The sequence below is a fragment of the Myotis lucifugus genome, unplaced genomic scaffold (assembly GCF_000147115.1).
Source record: "Myotis lucifugus unplaced genomic scaffold, Myoluc2.0 scaffold_208, whole genome shotgun sequence".
NCBI classification, from domain to species: Eukaryota; Metazoa; Chordata; class Mammalia; order Chiroptera; family Vespertilionidae; genus Myotis; species Myotis lucifugus.
This window is the reverse complement of record NW_005871256.1, coordinates 206,584-225,490: the sequence shown is the minus strand read 5'-3', so window position 1 is coordinate 225,490 and position 18,907 is coordinate 206,584. Positions and strand designations below refer to the sequence as shown.

Sequence of the window (18,907 nt, the reverse complement as noted above, 5' to 3'; positions counted from 1 at the left end):
GCTCCGCCTCGCCCACCCACCAGGGTGGTGGTTTTGGTTAGAAGAGAAAGCCTGAGGGTTGTCAATTACAAGCCACCCAGCAGAAGGTAGAGCGGGGTTCTGCAGTGGGTCTTCCAGAGAAATTTCCAGAAAGGCCTTGGCTTTTGTGGACACTGAACAGCTCCGTCGCTCAAGGCAGGGGCTCCCAGACTGAATGTCCACCAGGGTGGCCAGGCCACGTGCGCGTGGTGCGGGCTGGCCTCCGGGTCGCGAGAACGCCCGTCCTACACGCCACTCGGCCGTCTGCATTCCTAAGGCCCGTGTGGTTTTCCACTTGGAAGTGCGTGGACATGCCCAAGGGGTGGCCACGTAAGAAGCAAACGCTGCCCACCTCGGGGCTCCGTGGACACGTGTGCCTTGGGCTCCGAGCCATTAGTGGGAACGGGGAAGGGGTGACACTGCCATGGCCTGTGTCCGACGGTTCTGGTCAGCGAGCCAGCTCCTCCGAGCCTCCTACAGAGACGCGGCCAGTGACCGACGGGACCGGCGGGGCCCACGCGGCCACGCTCCGCGGCCACACTCCGCTTGTGCCCAAGCAGATTCCGAGCGCCGCGGGTTTATCTTTGCCCGTGCTCATGGGAACATTATTCAGGAACACTGTGCACGCACAAAAATAAACCTTTAAAAATACCATTTGGACGACACACACAGGCGAAGGGAAGATATTTCTCTTTCTACTCCAGCAGTCCATTAAGGCCGTTTCAAAAAGCAAATGCGGTAGCTACTGGCACACGGGAGCCTGCACGTCAACAAGTGCCCAGTTCTGACCCTCACAGCTTCCCCCAGAGGCAGCCCCCCAACCCCCACCACCAACAACAACCAAGGTGAGGGAGGAGGCCACTCGCCAAGCACTCCCTGGCCAGCAACAGCAGGTCACGGTTCTTGCTCACATTTGACTGTGGGCCAGAGAATGGCCACAGCCACAGCCCCTCCGTAATCACTGGGGGAAAGAACAGCCATTCAGTGTCCGCAGAAGCCAAGCACGGAGCGAAGCATTTGGACACACTATCTGACTTAATTCCTATGAAGTCCACAGTATTACCCCGACTTAGGTTGAGCAGACTGGAGCTCAGAGAGGCTAAGTAACCAGGCCCCCATCACACAGCTATTCAGAGTCAAGACTGAGATTTGAACCCCATGACATCTGGACCCAAAGCCTCTACCCTCCCCACCCGCCCAAAACTGTGCCCACACACATTCCCCAGATCAGCTCTTCTTGCCCTTCTTCATCTCCACCATCAGCTAGCTGACATCAAAGGACAGCATCATCCTCTTTCACATCGCTCCCAAACACCCACCAGCAACGGGCCCACAGCGAAGGTCATGGCTCGGTGAGGGCACCCCCATTCTGCTCACAAGGTCTCCCCTTCTGGCCAGCCTCTGCCTTCCCCTGGGAGGGGTCTGTGTTCTCCTTTATATATTCTTTTTCATCGGTCACTAGCTTCTTGCTTTAGCTTTATGTGCCTAATTTATCTTGGTACCCACTTGTTTTTGTTTGTAACCTTGCCAAAAACAAGAAGAATCAGAAAATATTCTTGGGCTTTCTTTTAGATTATAATCTTATCTTTGTTCTTTTCTATTTTTTTCCTCTGAGATCTTTTTGTTTTCTCTCTTTTACTTTTCTCTCTCCTCAGTTCTGCCTTTTTCAAGGTTTTAAGGTCTTAGGGAGAAAAAGTAAAACCACACACACACACACACACTTCACACTTGTGAATGAGTAAGACTGAATGTGTCCCCACCCAAAATTCATATTTGAAACCCTAATCCCCAGTGTGATGGTATTTCGAGGTGGGTCTTTGGGAGATAATTATAGATAATGAGGGTGGGGCCCTTGTGATGGGATTAGTGCCCTTACAAAAAAAGGAGGTGATACAAGATTCCCCCACTCCCTCTCTCTCTTTGTGCAGGTGCCAAGGAAGGGGATGTGACTACATAACCAGGAAGCAGGCCTTCACCAAGAACCCAACCATGCTAGCCAGCACCCTGACCTCCAACTTCCAGCCTCCGGAACGGTGAGACATAAATATTTGTTGTCTAAGCCACCCAGTCAGTGATATCCGGTGAGAGCAGCCCCAACAGACTTAATAGTTAAGTTCTAAAGTCTTCAAACAAAGTGAAAATCTTGGGTGGTCAAAATTAACCTTAAAAGTCCCAGATATCACACACTAAATACAGTATCCGTGTCATGTGTCCTGTCCAGTAATTTGTTTCCCCACTGAATGTTGAGAAGCACGAGTACCACTTGAGGGGAGAATAAACAGAGGGGTTATGATGATGTCTCTCATTCAGACTTGAAAGCAATCATCTGCCCGGGCGGGGTGGCTCAGTGGGTTGGAGTTTCATCCTTTACACCCAAAGGTTTCGGGTTCAATGCCCAGTCAGGAGCATGTACAAGAGGCAACCGATGGATGCTTCCCTCTCTCTCTCTTTCTAAAATCAATAAACATACCCTAGGGTGAGGATATTAAAAAAAACAATTATCTACTCTTAATGCTGAGGAGGGTGGGTGGGGAAAGAGCTGGGAATGGCTGGAGACTTCTACACGGATCCTCCTGAAGGGGTTACTGTGTTTTTGTTTTAATGTTTTGCCTCTGTAACCTTAGACCCCAGCCCACTAGAAAAAAGGTATCATCGTCGCTTACCATCGGGCTCCAAAGGAGCCTTTTTCGTTTTTATGAATAATCTATAGAACAATAAAGGGCTAGTTTTAAAACCTTATTAGAAAAGTTAATAATTTAAACACAGTGAATTCTCATTGCCTATTTCCCGGGCTTTGAAGGTATATAGACCCAAACTGGGCAACGTTCTCTGAATGCAACTGACTGTTCACCGTTGTCATGGGCGAACCTGGGACAGAGCCATCCCATAAACACGGTTCCGGATTCCAGGTACCTCGCTAGCAAGCTCTACCTGATCATTCGTTCTGGCTCTTCTCCCACCTGCGTCATGAAGCTAGTTACTTCTGCAACCTGTGACGGCTCCTAATGTGAAAGAGAAGGCGGTCATCTTCTCTTCTCCATAACTGCAAAGCATTTTCATTTTTAAGTTTATAAACACCAGGCAGAGTGATGAGTCCGGTCATTTTGTTTTCATTTCCATATCACCTGTTTCCCTTTGATCACCTGTGTAAACACGTCTGACTTCATCTGAAGCTACAAGAACACTGGCCCCGTTCCTTCAGCAGAGCAGGATGATCCAGGTTGTTGTTGTAAAATAGTAACTGGTAAAATCCTTTTTGTTGAACTGGATGAGAAAACCCTACTTTCTTTTTCTCCCCAGAAACATGTTGTTTATTCATCGATTCTGGAGTCCTTGAGGAAATTCAGCCAGATCATTGTCTTGTGAGGCTCACAGCCTGAGATTTGACTTATGAAACCCATTTTACTGTTCTCTTCAGAGTCAGCCTCTCTGCTGTCTCCTCTGATTGGCTACCTACAGTCAAACATTTTCCTGTGCCAATTTTCTTTTCCATTTTGTGCAGGAAATAAAAATGTCTATCTTCTCAACTGTCTGCAATGAAAGCAATACTAAAACTACAAAGATGGTGTCCTATGCCTTCTTTTCTTAAAGGGAGAGGGAGAGAGAGAGAGAGACATCAATGATGAGACTCACTGATCAGTTGCCTCCTGCACGCCCCCTACTGGGGATCAAACCTGCAACCCAGGCATGTCTCTGACTGGGAATTGAACTGTGACCTCCTGCTTCACAGGTCAACACTCAACCACTGAGCGGGCCCTGTGGCTTCTTTTATACCTTCTTGAAAGACGCCATGATACTCTCAGCAATGAACAAGAAAACGAAAGGATCCTCCAGCATCCCTCCATTTCTTATTATTTTAATGTTCTAGCATAATTGGCAATAATTGATGAATAATAAAATAATTCCTACGATGACAAAATGAAAACTGTTTCAAGGAAATAAGAAAAATGAGATGACTAAAACCCCATGAAAAATCTTAGATTTATAAGTGGTTCCAATGGTCCCATGTGGCAAATTCCAGAGAGGATGAGCTTCATTCTGTTTTTGTTAAAGAATAAACGTTTCTTTGATCTTTGGGCGATTTCTTTTTAAAAGGAGAGAAGTCAGGAAATCTCAACCTTTACGAATAATGGGAACTTCTCAGAACGAAGAAAACACTAAGATTGGGGTCGGAAAACAAAACTAAGATGGGAGTCCACGAAGATGTGGTCGGACAGTTCCATCCACGGGGCCGGTTAAGTCCGTCCATAGATTTGGTGATTTCGTGGAAGATTTTCAAAATTGGAAAAACCGCCCCACAAGGCGGCTCTTCCTTCATCCACTTGAAATCCAACAGTTCTCCGATCAAACTTGACCTGTCACAGAGAGCTGCACCGCATTCCAACACCACATGGCCCACCCACGTCTCCCTACCCCTAACCACCACCCCCGCCCTCCGCCACCATGGGGACCAGGCGCCCCGCCCGCCCGGGGCATCTCCCTGCAGGAGTTCCACTCCACACACGGTGAGGAGACCAGACTGAGGACCCGGGAGCACGGGAGGCCTCTGGAGTGCTGTGCGGCCTCGGAGCGAGGCACGGACAAAACTCAGACCACAGCCAGATGCCCCGTGTCTGCAGCTGCTTCACTCTCCCAGCAAATGGAAGCATTGCGAGCAGACGGAGCTCCCTTCTCCTGGGGTTTTTACAAATCTTTCTCACCTTTCGTGTTTTCAATCCGTCCAGGGAGACCGTTTGACTATTCATCGCTGACGCAGAGGGAGGGGTCAGTTCACAGAGGTGGTGGTTCCCAAACGCTGGGAGTCGGCCCTCTGGGGAAACTCGGAATATAGCTCCCTCCGATGAGCAACATGGTAAGTGATGAGCCTTCCCCAGCAGCCCAGCCCGACAGCGGCCTTCCCCGCTCAGGGTGTTGTCGACGCCCTGGACTCGCACAGTCAACGCTGGTAGGAAGCGATGTTGTCGCGGCCCTGACCAACGTGCCCGCACACTGAACACACCCTCTTCCTCCTGAATTCCATCTCATGAACCGCCGGTTTAATGAAAGAAGACAGAGGGGGAAGGTGGGGACCTCATAGGCTTTCAAGAAGCCTGGAGCCTATCACAGCAGTGGGCTCTTCTGTCTTTTCCAATTTCACGGGGATGCCTTTCCTCATCCCCTCCACACCGGCGTGATGCAAAGGAGCCGTGAGGAGGGTAGATTGGGGGCTCACCTGGGAAGGTAGCAAAGAATGGGGAGAAAAAGCAAAAAAGGTGGACAGGGATTTCCCGGATGGGCGATTACATCGCGTGGTTGTGAGAAGTCTGCCTAAATCAGCATGGACTGATTCGCTAAGACAATCGAGGAGAAGGCAGGAGACCCAATATTAGTGCCCCAGGCCCTGGAGTCAGGGAGAGAGGAGAGTCCACTGTTTGGTCAGACAGTTCCCTCGCTGACCATGAGGTGGTGCCATCAGCCCAGACAGTCACCCCAAGGGGGCAGGGCCTGCAGTAGGAGGCACGCTCCACGTGGAAGCCACGTTACCCACCCAGGCTGAGAACTCACAGAAAACCTGCACTAGGCAGCACAGATCAACCTACACGTCATTGCCTCCCTCCCACAACTGCCGCATCCTCCACGGCCCCACCTGCTCACGCCCGAGCAAGAGCACCTTCTGTGCCGTCGAGGATCCCAACCCACATGGAGTCCAGATGAAGACCTCATTCCTCTCCTCCGTATCCTTCCGACGTCAGCACGTTTCCTGATTCCAGAAGGAACCCGAGCTAAGAGCCCCTGCCGTCCCCTTAAATGCCGTCATGATGAGGACAAGGTCTTGCATGGTGAGCACAGGTCTGTCCCAAAGGCCCTGACAGCAGGGCCCCGGACGCCCTTGCCCACCTTGCCTTCCAGTTTAACACCAAAGTCAACAACCCTATTCCAGACACAAGCCCCCCATCTCCCCTCCAGCATTGATCCCTGCTGGTCCTGCCTCCTGGGATGCCCCCTCTCTTTCCCTACCCCTCCTTGTCAGTATCCCCTTGCCTTCCCAAGTCCCGCCCAAGTCCCCTCTACTCCTGAAGTGCCTGATTTTAACTGGTGAATCGGAGTTAGCGAGCAATGCGTGGGTCCCACGCATCAGCCACAGAAGCCCTGGGGTGTCAGGAGGCTGGTTGGGTCTTACACTGAGGAGGGCTGATCCCGGCAGACTCCCTGCTGAATCTCCGGGCAGCACCAGCTGGTCTGGCCCGGCTCCTCCCAAGTCCCGATTCCCATCGAGGGCGGACACCAGAGCCCGAAGCGCCGTGTGTGGCACAGTGTCTGTTCTCAATTCGCGTTTGCTTTGGAATAACTACAGTGTTACTGTTGTTCCTGTCCCCTCTCCACTCCCACTCTCATCAGCCACTCTCTGCCAACCCAGGCCTGAGTTACAGAGCTGAAAGAATGGGGAGGGGAGATCATGACCCGTTCACCATTCTGGGCCTGGGGCCTAGACTGGTAATCCCAGCAAACGGCCCACTGATTCCACAGCACGTTCTCTGCTCCCACGGGACTGACTGGGATGGGTATTCTCCTCTGCATGTCAGGCCCTGGCCAAGTGGCCTGGGGAGAAAACCTTAGGAACTAGCGCCTATTCTTGCGACACCTCGAAGGCTAGCTGGCGTTCGTCTTTTACTTCTAAAGGGGCAGGTGGCTCAGGTGGGAGACACAACTGTCCCCTGGGAGGCTGGGCAAACTGCCTCGAGATGAATGTTTTCACTCTGAGGGCAGCCGTAGGACATCGTGGTGGCAAAGACAGTACAGAGCGAAGGCCATGAGGAAGCAGGAGCCCAGGCCTCCAGGTACCCCAGCACCCTCCATCAAGTAGACGCGAGTGCCCGCATCCCGCGAAGGTGGCCTGGCTCCCGCAGTCTGGACCTCTCCTATTGCTGTTGCTCAGAGAACCAGGTGACCAGATGCCGTTTTTAATGCCAACAGTGCTCAACAAAAGCAGGTTAGCAAAGCGAACCACCTGTGTTCATGTACTGTACCCCACCTGCTTCCACAGAAGATCTGAGGCTGCAGGAAGGCACTGCTACTGGAATCATGGGCATGAGTGGTCAGTTCTTGCCACAGCTGCAGACTCGGACCTTCAAAGTGACCATTCATTGGGACTCGGAAAGTAGGGCAGGGGTGGTGGACAGTGGCTCCTGACGCTGCAGCCCCCGGGGAGAGCCCATTCAGAAGGGGCCTTCCCCACCCCCTCCTCTCCTTCCTCCCGATTCAGGGCCACTGGACTTGCTGGTCAGCTGCAGCCAGCGGGGGGCCACCCCTGCTCCCCCTCTCCCTCCCCCGCCTCTGCCTCGCCTATGCCAGAGCACAGCCGGGACCCTGGGTGGGGAGCTCTGGCAGCGGCACAGCGCCCAGGAGGACGACCCGGCCTGCACGTCTCCGCACCCCCTCCCCCAACCGCGTCACATGGCGGCCCCAAAGAGGCGCGCAGTGCGTCCTGCCGTGGAGACCCAGGGACGAGGCGCCGTGGGCGGTGAGTGATGAAACCTCCCGGGCGCATTACCGCAGAGGGCGCGGGCTGGGAGGCGGGCGGGGGAGGGGGTGGGAGCTGGGACCCGGGCTCACCTGTTCTCCGGCAGGAGGGCGGGGCGGCACCTCCCCCAGCCCTGCGCGCCCCCCAGCTGCGCCATCGGACTGCCGGGCCCGGAGCGTTCCTGTCCCGGCCCGGCGCCGGGAGACGTGAGCGGGCACACGTACACACACGGTGGGGGCAGAGGCTCCGAGGCGCCCAACTTCTCCCTGCTGCCGTGCGCCCCTGGAGAAGGCGGAGGGGTGGGGGGGGGGGGCGAGGGGCGGGCGTGCTTGGGGAGAGAGCTCTAACAGGAAAAGAGAAGATGGGGAGAATTTTCATGGGTTTCGTTGGGGGTGGGGATTTTTTTTTTTAACCATTTCCATGAGATGGCCGGAGAGTCCAGGGAACCCGGAGCGGGGTGGTGAGTAGCGCTGGGGGAAAATGGAAGTGTTTGGAGACAAGTAAAGTTGCCTTTCAAGCTCCGACCTCCAGGGCGAGCGATGCTCCGCGGGGCGAACTCAGAGCCGCCTGGGCCTCCCTGCCGCCGACGTGGAAGCCATGCAAGTCCCGTCTGTCACCTGGGTCCCCGCAGCCGAGCCGGAGTGGGGAGAGGCGAGAAAGCAGCGCCCTCCGTGTGGCACGACCCACCACGCGGGCCAGGAAGAACGGGGAGAGCTGGGCGGTGGCTCGGGCCAAGTCCTACACCTAGTGCTTCTGCTCTTAAATAGTTTGAGGGGTTTTTAACGCAAAGCGCCGCAACGCCAGGAGTTCCCATATGTGCTCAGTCTGCCCTTGGCATCCCGGGGTCCAGGAAACTCCTCCGGTCTGCCCAGCGCTGGGGGCTGGGTCTCCCGCTCACACGGCGGGGAGAGGAAACTTGGCGGGTCCGGTGCGGGTGTGCAGCCAGCCGGGCCCGGGGGACGCCGTCCCAGGGCAGACCCTCCCTCTCGCCTCTTTAGTTGCCACCGGAGCTGCGATTCGCTTTTGTCTTTAAGCCGGTGCGGCCATTGCCCCGGAGCCCCCGCACACGCGCACGCCTCCCGGGCCGCGCTCACCGCACTCACACACACGCACGCACGCACGCACACGCGTGTCGGCCAGCAGGTCCGCAACTTTGTGGGGCGCACCCCGCGGAGCTCGGCGCGGAGTAGTTGGGCGCAGGCCCCGCCCCCCGGCCGTGTTGTCAAACGGGCCGGGGTCTCGGATTGGTCCAGCGGCCGGGACAACACCTGCTCGACTCCTTCATTCAAGTGACACCAGAGCTTCCAGGGATATTTGAGGCACCATCCCTGCCGTCGCCGGGCACTCGCGGCGCTGCTGGCGGCCTGGTCACATGCTCTCCGGGGAGCTCCGGGAGGGCGCCGGGTAACCTCTATCCAGCCTCGGCCGCGAGGAGGAGGGAGAAGGCGAGCGAGCAGGGAAAGTGGGAGGAGGAGGGGAAGCGGCGAAGGAGGAGGAAGGGGGGGAGGGGAGCACAAAGATCCCAGGTCTCCGGCCGGGAGGTTTACCCCGAGGACGATGTGTGCCGAGCGGCTGGGCCAGTTCGTGACCCTGGCTTTGGTGCTGGCCACCTTTGACCCGGCGCGGGGCACCGACGCGACCCACCCGCCCGAGGGGCCGCAGGACAGAGGCTCCCAGCAGAAAGGCCGCCTGTCCCTGCAGAACACAGGTAAGGACGTGCGCCCCCGTGGCGGGGGGTTGCTGGGGGACCCCACCAGGCACCCCCGCAGCGCTCCAATGCTGCTTCGCCCGGCACGGGGCGCCCACCTAGGGCCGTGCCAAACTCCCGGGGCGGCGCGGGGCGGGCAAAGGAGAGCGTGAGGTGAGGCAGGTCCGCGCCCGGCTCCGCACGCCCGGAATCCGCACGTGCTGACGGGTGATGAAATCGCCGGGGCAGGACTTGTTGCTGTCTGCCCTCCCCGGGCCGAGGGTAACCGAGGCAGCGCCTGGCACGGCCGGTGCCGACCCCGGGCTCCCCTGGCTGATGCAAAGCTTCCTGCTCCGCCCCGGCCGCCCCGCGGGAGGCACGGAGGGTCCCGAGCCGGGCTGCCCGCTGCACCGGGAGAACTTCTCTCCCATCTGGCCGGACGGCTCCCCCCTCCTCAAAAGATGCCCGACATCCGAGAACTTTGTAGGCAAGATGTTGCTTGGCGAACTTTCCTTGGGGGCGGGGAGAGGGGGGCGCGTTGCTTTCGGAAGGGGGGGTGGGTAGTGCAGAGCAGACTTCTGCGGCCACCGGCCCTGTCTGGGGCAGGTCAGCAAGAAATGGTGACCCGGCCCCACGGTGCGCCGCCCCAGCTCAGCCGGCTCTGGGCTCCCCGGCTGCCGAGCAGAGCCCGGCGTGCAGGGCACGGGGCTGGCCCTTTCCCAGCTCCCGGAGAGAAAGGAAATCTGCCCGCGTCTCCTAGGCTGCAGGCGGCTCCCCCTTCCTCAGGGACCTGCGAACCCGGCAGCGACGGGCGTGCGCTCCCCGCACGAGCAGAAATGCACGCGTGCCCATCAGGAACTCCGGAACTCCCGAGCGAGCGGCCTCCGGCCCTGCGAGCTCCTGCCTGGCGCGTGGGAGGGATCACCCGCCCCTCCCGGGACCCTCGCCCACCCTTCCCCCCTCGCCAGCTCTTCCCCTGAAAACTGAACGTAATCTCTGGAGTTGGTGACTCTCAACAAATACACGCCCCTCCTTCTCTCGGTAGCTTTACACTGAATGCGGATTATCTACTCCTACCCCTTCCTTCCTCCAAAATACACTTTTTGGATGCAATTTTGTGGTTAAAGACGTGCAATTCCGGGGGTGGGGGGACAGAAGCGTGGCAGGGCAGCTAACTCCCTCGGATCTGTCCTGTCAGGGGGAGGAATTAGAGCCACATTTTGCGAAGGAGGGCAGCAAACCAAGTCTCTAGGATTCTAGGGGATTAAGTGGCATCTCAACCGGATCTCTATTTAAAAGGAGTCTCTGGCCCTTGCTGCCCATCAACAATTCTCTCTCATCATTGATGTTCCCCTCCTTCTCCCTCGCTCTCTGAAATCAATAAAAATATATAAAAAGTAAATAAATACAAGGAGGCTCTGACTACTAGGTTGGGCTTCTGCAGGCCAGCCCCCATCTGACTCTGCCCCATGTCAGCCTGCTCCGAAACCCGTTTCCCGCGGCTGGTGTTCTTAAGGCCATGGTCAGAGGCGCTGCCTTCATAGGAGCTTTGTCTTGATTTTTAGGTGTTGAATCATAAGGCTGAATTGAAAGTGCTCCCTGGACGCTCGCATCTGGGGGTCAGGAAGGAAATGACTGGGATTCAATAGCAGCAGCTTCCAGCTCCAAGTAGAGAAGGGCATTTCATTGATGGCCTACAGAGGGGCAAGCTAATCATTTAAAATCAGACTTTGTGGCTTTGGAAAGCTGAACTGTCTTCTGTTCTCAAGCTACGAGCTCCCACAAGCGCTTTAATAAGATGGGGAGGAAGAAAAATGAGGTGGTGGTCTTTGTAACGTAGGTTTGGCTAATTTTTTACAAATATTTACAACTACGGCTATTTTTCATAAGTAGAATAAATGGTGACATTTTCTTTCCCTGGCTTTTTAGATCCTGAGATATTCATTCTAACTTTTTTCCCCCCTTAATTTTTTTTTGTCGTTACTTTTATTTCAGCTAACCTCCTGCATTCCGCAGCAGGGCTGAGGATTTTGTATAGCTCTGTGTGTAACTCTCATTTCAGCGGAAATCCAGCACTGCCTGGTCAGCGCTGGCGATGTGGGCTGTGGCGTGTTTGAGTGTTTCGAGAACAACTCGTGTGAGATCCGGGGCTTGCATGGGATTTGCATGACTTTCCTGCACAACGCTGGAAAATTTGACGCCCAGGTAAACACCATATAGAGCCCGGGGAATGTCTGGGGTTGGGGGTAGCATGAATGACATGGTGACTGGAAAGACCTGACAACAGATTTCCTGAGCTGCTCGGCCGTGGTGCGTTATATCACCTGCAAGCGGCATTCTAGGTGGAACGGCGGGGGAGCGGGGGGGGGGGAGAAGAGGGGGGCAGTGTCTCCCACTCCTGCCCTGTGCATCTGGAGCTGTCATCTAGGCTAAATCCTTCCCCACTTTTAACCTGTGTCTGCACAGGCAACGCGGCGTGGAGGCCGCGTTGAACAATTACCTGAGGAGTCTTAGCCAAGAAGACAAAGGCCATGATAAACGCTGTAAGGGGACTGTTTCAGGCCACCCAGGACCTGCTCTGCAAGGCCCATCACGTTAGGAGCGCGAGGTTGAGGGGGGAAGGGCAGAGACGTCAATTATATATTCCAAACGCTATTCTCCCCAACGGGCAAGGATAGGGAGACACAGCGCTGGGAGAAACCCACCCTCCCCCAGTGGGTGTGTGAGCAGGCAGCATGGAGAAGTCGGGGCCCCCAGAACCGCAGGCTTACCTTCCTCCTAAGCAGCAGCCCCTCCTCCCCAACCTGAAAAGTCAGAACCCCGAGTGAGGCTGGTAATGCTACACGGTGTTTTGCTCTATATAATAAATATAGGCAGGGCCTGACCCACTTAGGTGGTGCCAGGCTCCCAAGGGCAAACCCAGTCGCGTGGGGCGGGAAAAGAACCCGCAAGCAACCCGAGGGCTCCAGTGCTGACCACCCGAATACATTTCAGATGGCGTGAGGCTCACCTTCTTCGTGTCCTCGCTGGCCTATAGACCAGGGGTGGGGAACGTCCGGCCCGCGGGCCGTATAAGGCCCGGGAAATCATTTGGTCTGGCCCTGCCAAGGCATTAGGGGTGAGTTAACTAAATGTTTGACCAAATACAGCCGACTAGTTTTTAAGGTGACAATTTTGTATGGCCCTCGAATGATGTTATAAATACCCCAATGGCCCTTGGCAGGAAAAAGGTTCCCCACCCTGCTCTAGACCCCCCGTGAAACCCTCTGTCATTCTCTCTCCTAAACCTCCTCTCCCACTTCCCCGGAGGGTGATGACAGCGTTTGGAGGAGGCCAGCAGTTTCGGGGTGATTTATGAACATCGCCAGTCACCATCCACTGACATCCTGTGGAGAGCCTGACAAAGCCATGCCTGGGAACCAGAAAGGGATGCGGCCGGCTGCAGCCCACCCCGCGGAGGATGTGGGGTGGCGGAGGGGAAACAGAAACCGCCGCAGCGACGAGGCTGTGCCTCTGGGCTCCTTGAGGCTCCCCGCTAACGCGGCCCTGCCGGGTTCACTGGGACTAGGAAACGCAGTGGGAAATCCGGAGGAACGACCTGTGTTGCAGGGCCATCCCACGGGATGTCAGGGAGGAATACGGAGAGCAGATTGCCGCAGCACTCGCATAAATTAATCTTCCCTTTGATTCTCCAACAGGAGTATGTTCTCAGGTTAGAAGCATCCCTTTCAAGTCCCTTCTCGATGCCTAAGGACTTCATGAGCTGGCACGCCCTACCCTCCATCCTACTGGACTCCCCCTGAGCGTTAGGGGAGAGGGGGGCCGACGGGGTGACTAGACACTATCCATAGACATTTCGATGGCTTCTGAGGGAGAGAACCGGAATAACCGTGCTGGCTGGCTTCCCAATCCCAACCTAAACCCGGTTCCTTTCCCAACTCCGCTCCTTCCGGGCCTGTCTAAAAACAGGGTGACCTCTCCAAGGACAGCTCGTTTCTATAGTAATTGTGGGGTGGGTATCCCACAATGCCTCTCTGCCCCCGAGGTTGGTAAGGGAGCTAACTTGCAGCCCGGCTCGCCTCCACACCCCCAACAGCTGTCTCCTTTCTAGGATGAGAGCAACCTCCCGGGTTGCCAGGAAAGAGAAGTGCGGGCCAGATGTATGCCTGGCTGCCTGCGCCTCTCCGAGGCCGGGCCGGGGGAGGGGCTGCCGCGGGGCCAGACGCTACCAGGCCCGGTGCCAGGCGGGCCTTCAGAGGCAGCCATCCTAACAGCTTAAAGGAGTCAATCACTTTCAAAGAGGAAAAGAGGGCTCCTCCTTCCAGAACGGGGAGACGAGAGTGCGCGCTGGGGTGCTGGGAGGCACTGCGGCAGGACAGGCCCAGTCGGCGGCCCACCTCGGTGTCACTCCTGGGCTCAGAGGACAGAGGGGCGGCGGGAGGTTTGGACAAGCAGGCACCTTCTACTTGGGGAAAACGCTGCTGGGAACCACCAAGGAGTTTGGGATTTCTGTCCCCTTGTGACTCTGAAAAGTTGCCACAAAGCAGCCGGCCTGGTCTGTCTGCCTTGGGGACAGGTGGCCACGGCAGCCCCAGCACGAGGGATGCTGGTAGGAGGCAGACCTGTGAGTCTCCCCAAGTGGCAGCCTCTCTGGCCAGATGCCAGAGGTATCCCGTCACTCCGGACACACCTCAGATGAAGCACCAGCCTGTCACCTGCAAGGGTGTCCGTCCGCAGCCGGGCCTGGGGGTTCAGTTGTCAGAAAGCTCTGGGTGAGCCCCAGAGGGCCCCTGTCCGACTCCTGTCTCCCGCCCCCTCTCCCCTCTGTTCTCCACCCTCAGGGCAAGTCCTTCATCAAAGACGCCCTGCGCTGTAAGGCCCACGCCCTGCGGCACAGGTTCGGCTGCATCAGCCGGAAGTGCCCGGCCATCAGGGAGATGGTGCTGCAGCTGCAGCGGGAATGCTACCTCAAGCACGACCTGTGCGCGGCCGCCCGCGACAACACCCGCGTGATGGTGGAGATGATCCACTTCAAGGACCTGCTGCTGCGCGAGTGAGTGGCCCTGGGGTCTGGGCCTGTGCAGGGCCGGCCTCTCCCACCGGATGGGGCGGGGGCGGGGGTGCGTTTACCTCTGAAAGCTGCCCGGCTCCCCTGGGACTGCCTTTCCTGTTGACCTTCAGGAAAAGCGCAAGAAATTGGCACCATCGGTTTCAGAATCATAAGCAATAGAAACAGGAAGCTCTTTTCCTAAGCACGAAATGGGTGGGATTCAGAAATGCCCTTCGTCTTCCCCTCGGCCAGGACCCACGGGGTCTCTGAGTATCCCCGGTAGCTCCGTGGGTGCCCCGGCAGCCCCCCCCCCCACCCCCTGCAGCGAATACCACCTGCCCAGCTTTTTCCGAGGGCCAGGCATGGGGCTCAGCGCTTTCCGTGAACTTCTCACTTGATCCTCACAATAGCCCTGTTCTGGAACCATTCTCGTGCCCATTTCACAGATGAGAAAACTGAGATTCACGGAAGGAAAGGTCACAGGCAGTGAGAGGCAAAGCCGGGATTCGAGCCAGGCAGTCCGGCTCCCAACACTACACTCTTCCAGGCCACGTGCCGGGAGCAGTAGCTTTTCTTTTCCTGCCTCCATCTCTCTCCTCGCCCTTAGAAAGTCCAGCTCACCTTCTCTAAGCACATGAATGCCCTCCCAGGGAAAATGCAAAACAAATGTCAAAAACTCTAATCAGCCAAACACCTTTCTGCCAAAGCGAGGAAACACAGACTGACTTATTCAAAGGCTTGAAATTCAGTAATAAACCCCGGAAATCTCACTCCTGAAAAAACATGCCATTGCTAGGATCCGAACCCTTGCAGAGCGGTGAAGCCTGGGGCGACGGGGCTGTGCGAGCCTGAAGCGTGGCCCGTGGCCCCTGAGTGACGTGGCTCCTTCCTCCGGGAATGAGCCCAGAAAGCGAGCTCCTAGCTCAGCAGCCCCGGACCCATCGGTGCCGCTGCTCTTTGCACAGTGACTCGCTGGGCCGAGTCAGTAGGATTTCATGAACTCTTGCTCCTTGGTCCGTGGCATGCCTTCCCCCGGCCTGTCTCTCAACAGGCTGCTCCCCACCCCACCCACACCACTTAGATCTGGGGGACAACACCCTCCTGTCACTTTCCGCTTGGTCACGAGGATCTAGGTATCTTGCCACACCCGGGTGAGTGTTCGAATTGTGAGAGTCACCTTGGATCTCTCCACGGGCAGCTCCTGACAAGAGCAAAACAAGGATGCTTCTCTCCGAGTTACACTAAGGCTTGAGAAATTCTTTTTATTCTCCCAAACACCTGTGCAGAAGCCGAGCAGCAACGGCATCAACAGTAACAACTAGAATGATATAAAATCGGCTTTTGAGCAGGCCAGGCCCGGGGCCAGGGACTTTCCCTGGATCCTCTCAGCTATCTTTCCCAACATGACAGCTTACGGTCCCCATGTAGCCGCGGAGGAGTGAAGCCAAGGGTTTAAAGGCCTCCCTCTGAGATTTGATTCTACTTTCCAACTGGGGACTTGGTGAGATGCATGCCTGAAGCCAGCTGTCAGAACAGACGCCCAAACCTCCTTGCTCCTGGCCCGCTCTCCCCGCACTGGGCCTGCCAGAGGTACACTGGTCCCCCTTGTGGCCTGGGTTTCCCCTTTTCTCAAATGCATCCCCGTGACCCCAGGAGAGCGCTGTGACGGCCCTTCCTTCTAGACACCCCGGGAGATGCTGGCACTGTGTGGCTGAGGAACTTGGGGAGTTCATTTGTCCTGAACCCGCATTCCATAGAGACAGCATGTTGGCCCGAGCATGGATGGCGGGGAGCTAGTCTGTAAGCCTGTCATATGTTCCCGGAGCCGAGGAGGCTGTCTTTTTGGAGAAAAGTCTTGTGGGGGGTTTTTTGTGGTTTTGTTGTTGTTGTTGTTTTAATATCTATTTATTGATTTCAGAGAGGAAGGGAGAGGGAGAGAGAGAGAAACATGAATGATGAGAGAGAACCATGGATTGGCTGCCTCCTGCACGCCCCCCACTGGGGATCGAGTCTGAAACCTGGGGAATGTGCCCTGACCAGGAATCGAACCGTGACCTCCTGGTTCACAGGTCGACACTCAACCACTGAGCCATACTGGCCGGGCAGAAAACGGCAGGTTTTAAAGCCTTCCCCCCCCCCCCCCCACACACACACACCGCCTTCACATTTAAGAAGCAGCAAAGCACTGTGGCTCTCTGGAGTCCCCTCCAGGGAAATGTGGCCCATGAGGCCAGGGGACCCTTACTTCCGAAGGGCTCCTCACATCATTAAGAACAGCCTCGTGACCCCCCTCCCAGTCCGCTATGGAAATGCAGGCGGCACACCCCGGAAGGAAGCCTGGGCCTCCTGTAAGAACACTCACTGCCCGGGCCCAAGTCCCCCTGCCTCCTGCTAAGCCAGCTCCCCACTGACCCCCACTGCCTCCCCTCCCGCAGCCCATTCAGGTTTTGTAACCATCTTAACTGACTGGGGCGCAGAGGCGCTCAGTCCCCCCAAAGCAAGAAGACATTGAAGAATGTGTGGCATTGGCCACAGACAAGAGAAATGAGAGCTGAATTTGCTTTCCACTTTACAGGGAGCGAAATCACAGTCACCCCAGTATCTTCATCACCCCCATTCTTCCACCCCATCCCTATCACCCCCAAACACTGTCTGTTAAGTTGAAGTGGTCCTCTCACCCCTTCTCACCTCACTTTCTCCATAGCAACCACCTCAGCCACCACTCACCCTATCGCTGGGTGCTGGCGGCCTCCAGGCCCGTCCCCTGCGCTCGTCTCCTGCTAAGTATTTTTAACCCTCCTTCAGCCTCACTGACACCCAGATCAGAGAGCTGGGCTTTGTCATGAGACACGGCCGAGCTTGCAGCCTGAGGAGGCACCACGCCAGCTCACCAGCTCCGAGCGCAGCTTAGATTAGCACACGCCCCGCCCCCCCACCGTTCACAGCTCAGGGCGGGCAGGAGCACGCGGGCTGGTCCAGCCTTCACCGGTAGGTCCAGCCTTCGCTGGTCGGTCCGGCCTTCGAGGTCCACCTTGGGTTCTGAGAGCATCTGGCAGGCCGACCCCCCTGGCGAAGGAGGCCAAGAGGCAGTGTGTCCATCCCAGGACAGCCCTCCCCTTACTCCGGGGAAAGCAACTGGGAGAGGAGCGTTAGTGTAGTGTCCCCAAAGGCCGGACATGCTCAGCCCTGCAGTTTGCTCCTGGAGCCCCAGAGAAGTGGCAGGGACGCTCAGGGCGGCCGCAGGGGACGCACTCGGTGAACTTGAGCTCCCTGAGGCAGTCAGGAGCTAGTTTTCAAGAGACGGAAGGAAACTAGCGCGAATTGACCATTTTCCCTGTGTTGCCCTGCGCCCTCCTGGCTCAGCCCATGAAGACCAGTGTCATCACTGTCCTCGTCACCGTTAGGGGCCTGCCTGGGAGAGCTCAAGCCCCCGCCCATCAGCCAGGCATAAAGGAGGCCTTAAAGGCAGCCTGGTCCATCCGCCAGAACATCCCCCCTCCACTCGCAGCCCAGCCCCAGGCTTCCCAGGCCCAGAAGCTTCCAAAGGCCCCCTTCTCCCCACCTCGAACCCATGTTTCCATCTATGAGATGAGGACCGTTCACTCAGTTACAACTTGAGGACTAACTCATAAAAGTGGCAATAAACCGCTTCCCGAGCCTTAGCACAGTCTGCCCAGCCACCAATGCCAACTTGCAGAGAAAAGAGTAAGTGGCTGTCATACCACCACCCGGGTGGGCCAGGCTCGCAGGGAAAAAGTCTTGGTCCTGCAAAGTGACCTCACAGGCCAGAGCGCTGTCCCTGCCCGAGGGGACGCCCGAGCTGCGATGCTCATGGGCAGAGAGGTCCAGAAACTGCTGGCCGAGGGCTGGCTCTCTTGAGAATGCTGGTGAGCCACAGGCAACACTCCATCCCCGCCTTGGGGATGGTAAGAGGCCAGTGAGATGTAAGAAAGGTTTAATATGACTACTGGGCCAGGAGAGGCTGTCACCAGGGACACCTCTTCCCAGCTGGGCCCATAAATCTAAAAAGCAGGCACAGCGCTCCCACCTTCTGCACGCAGCTCCGGCCCAGGAGGAAGGCTTGCCTGAGGTGGTCGTTCCTCCTGCCCCTTCCCCCAAGAAAGACCCGCGGCTGCTGGAATGGCCCGAGAGGCCGGCTCTCCCCTCCTGAGCCGAGCCTGTTTCTTTCGCAGGCAGCTGGCTTCCATTCCAAACCCACCGGCCCCTCGAGGCCAGCCCTCACCTCCAGTTCTGGGAAAGCCCAGGTGGGAAGATGCTCAGGTAGCCAGCCCCGCTCCTCAGCCTCTCCTCCCACACAGGGCAGCACTCCGGGGACGCGCCCTCCCAGGAAGTGGCCTTCCCCCGCCCTCCCCACAGGGTCCGGGCTTCTCCAGGTGCACGGGGGAGTGCATCCAGGAACTTCCCAGATCCCCCTTCTTCACTAGGAGCCCAAACTAGGGGCCAACACAGACATGGGGGAATGTGTCTTGGGAGCTGGGCTCAGGGAAGGCTTGTCTGGAGGAGCGACACCCAGAGCAAGGCCAGCTGGCCGGGCCGACGCCATGTGCCAGGGGCTAGTCTGCGGCTCCTCCAGTCCCAAACCTGCAATAGCGCCTCCTTTCCTACCAAAAACACCCCCCCCCCCCCCCCC

The 18,907-nt window shown here is 57.0% G+C and overlaps 1 protein-coding gene across 1 annotated transcript in view; it reads left to right on the top strand.

The window, feature by feature from the left end:
• Positions 1-7,932: 7,932 nt before the first annotated feature.
• Positions 7,933-18,907, top strand: part of STC2 (stanniocalcin 2) — a 14,990-nt gene continuing 4,015 nt past the window's right edge. The window contains exons 1-3 of the mRNA XM_006097663.3: positions 7,933-9,227; positions 11,269-11,411; positions 14,048-14,259. Coding sequence (XP_006097725.1) covers positions 9,077-9,227; positions 11,269-11,411; positions 14,048-14,259 — 506 coding nt within the window. The 5' untranslated portion in view covers positions 7,933-9,076. The remainder of the gene's footprint in view (positions 9,228-11,268; positions 11,412-14,047; positions 14,260-18,907) is intronic.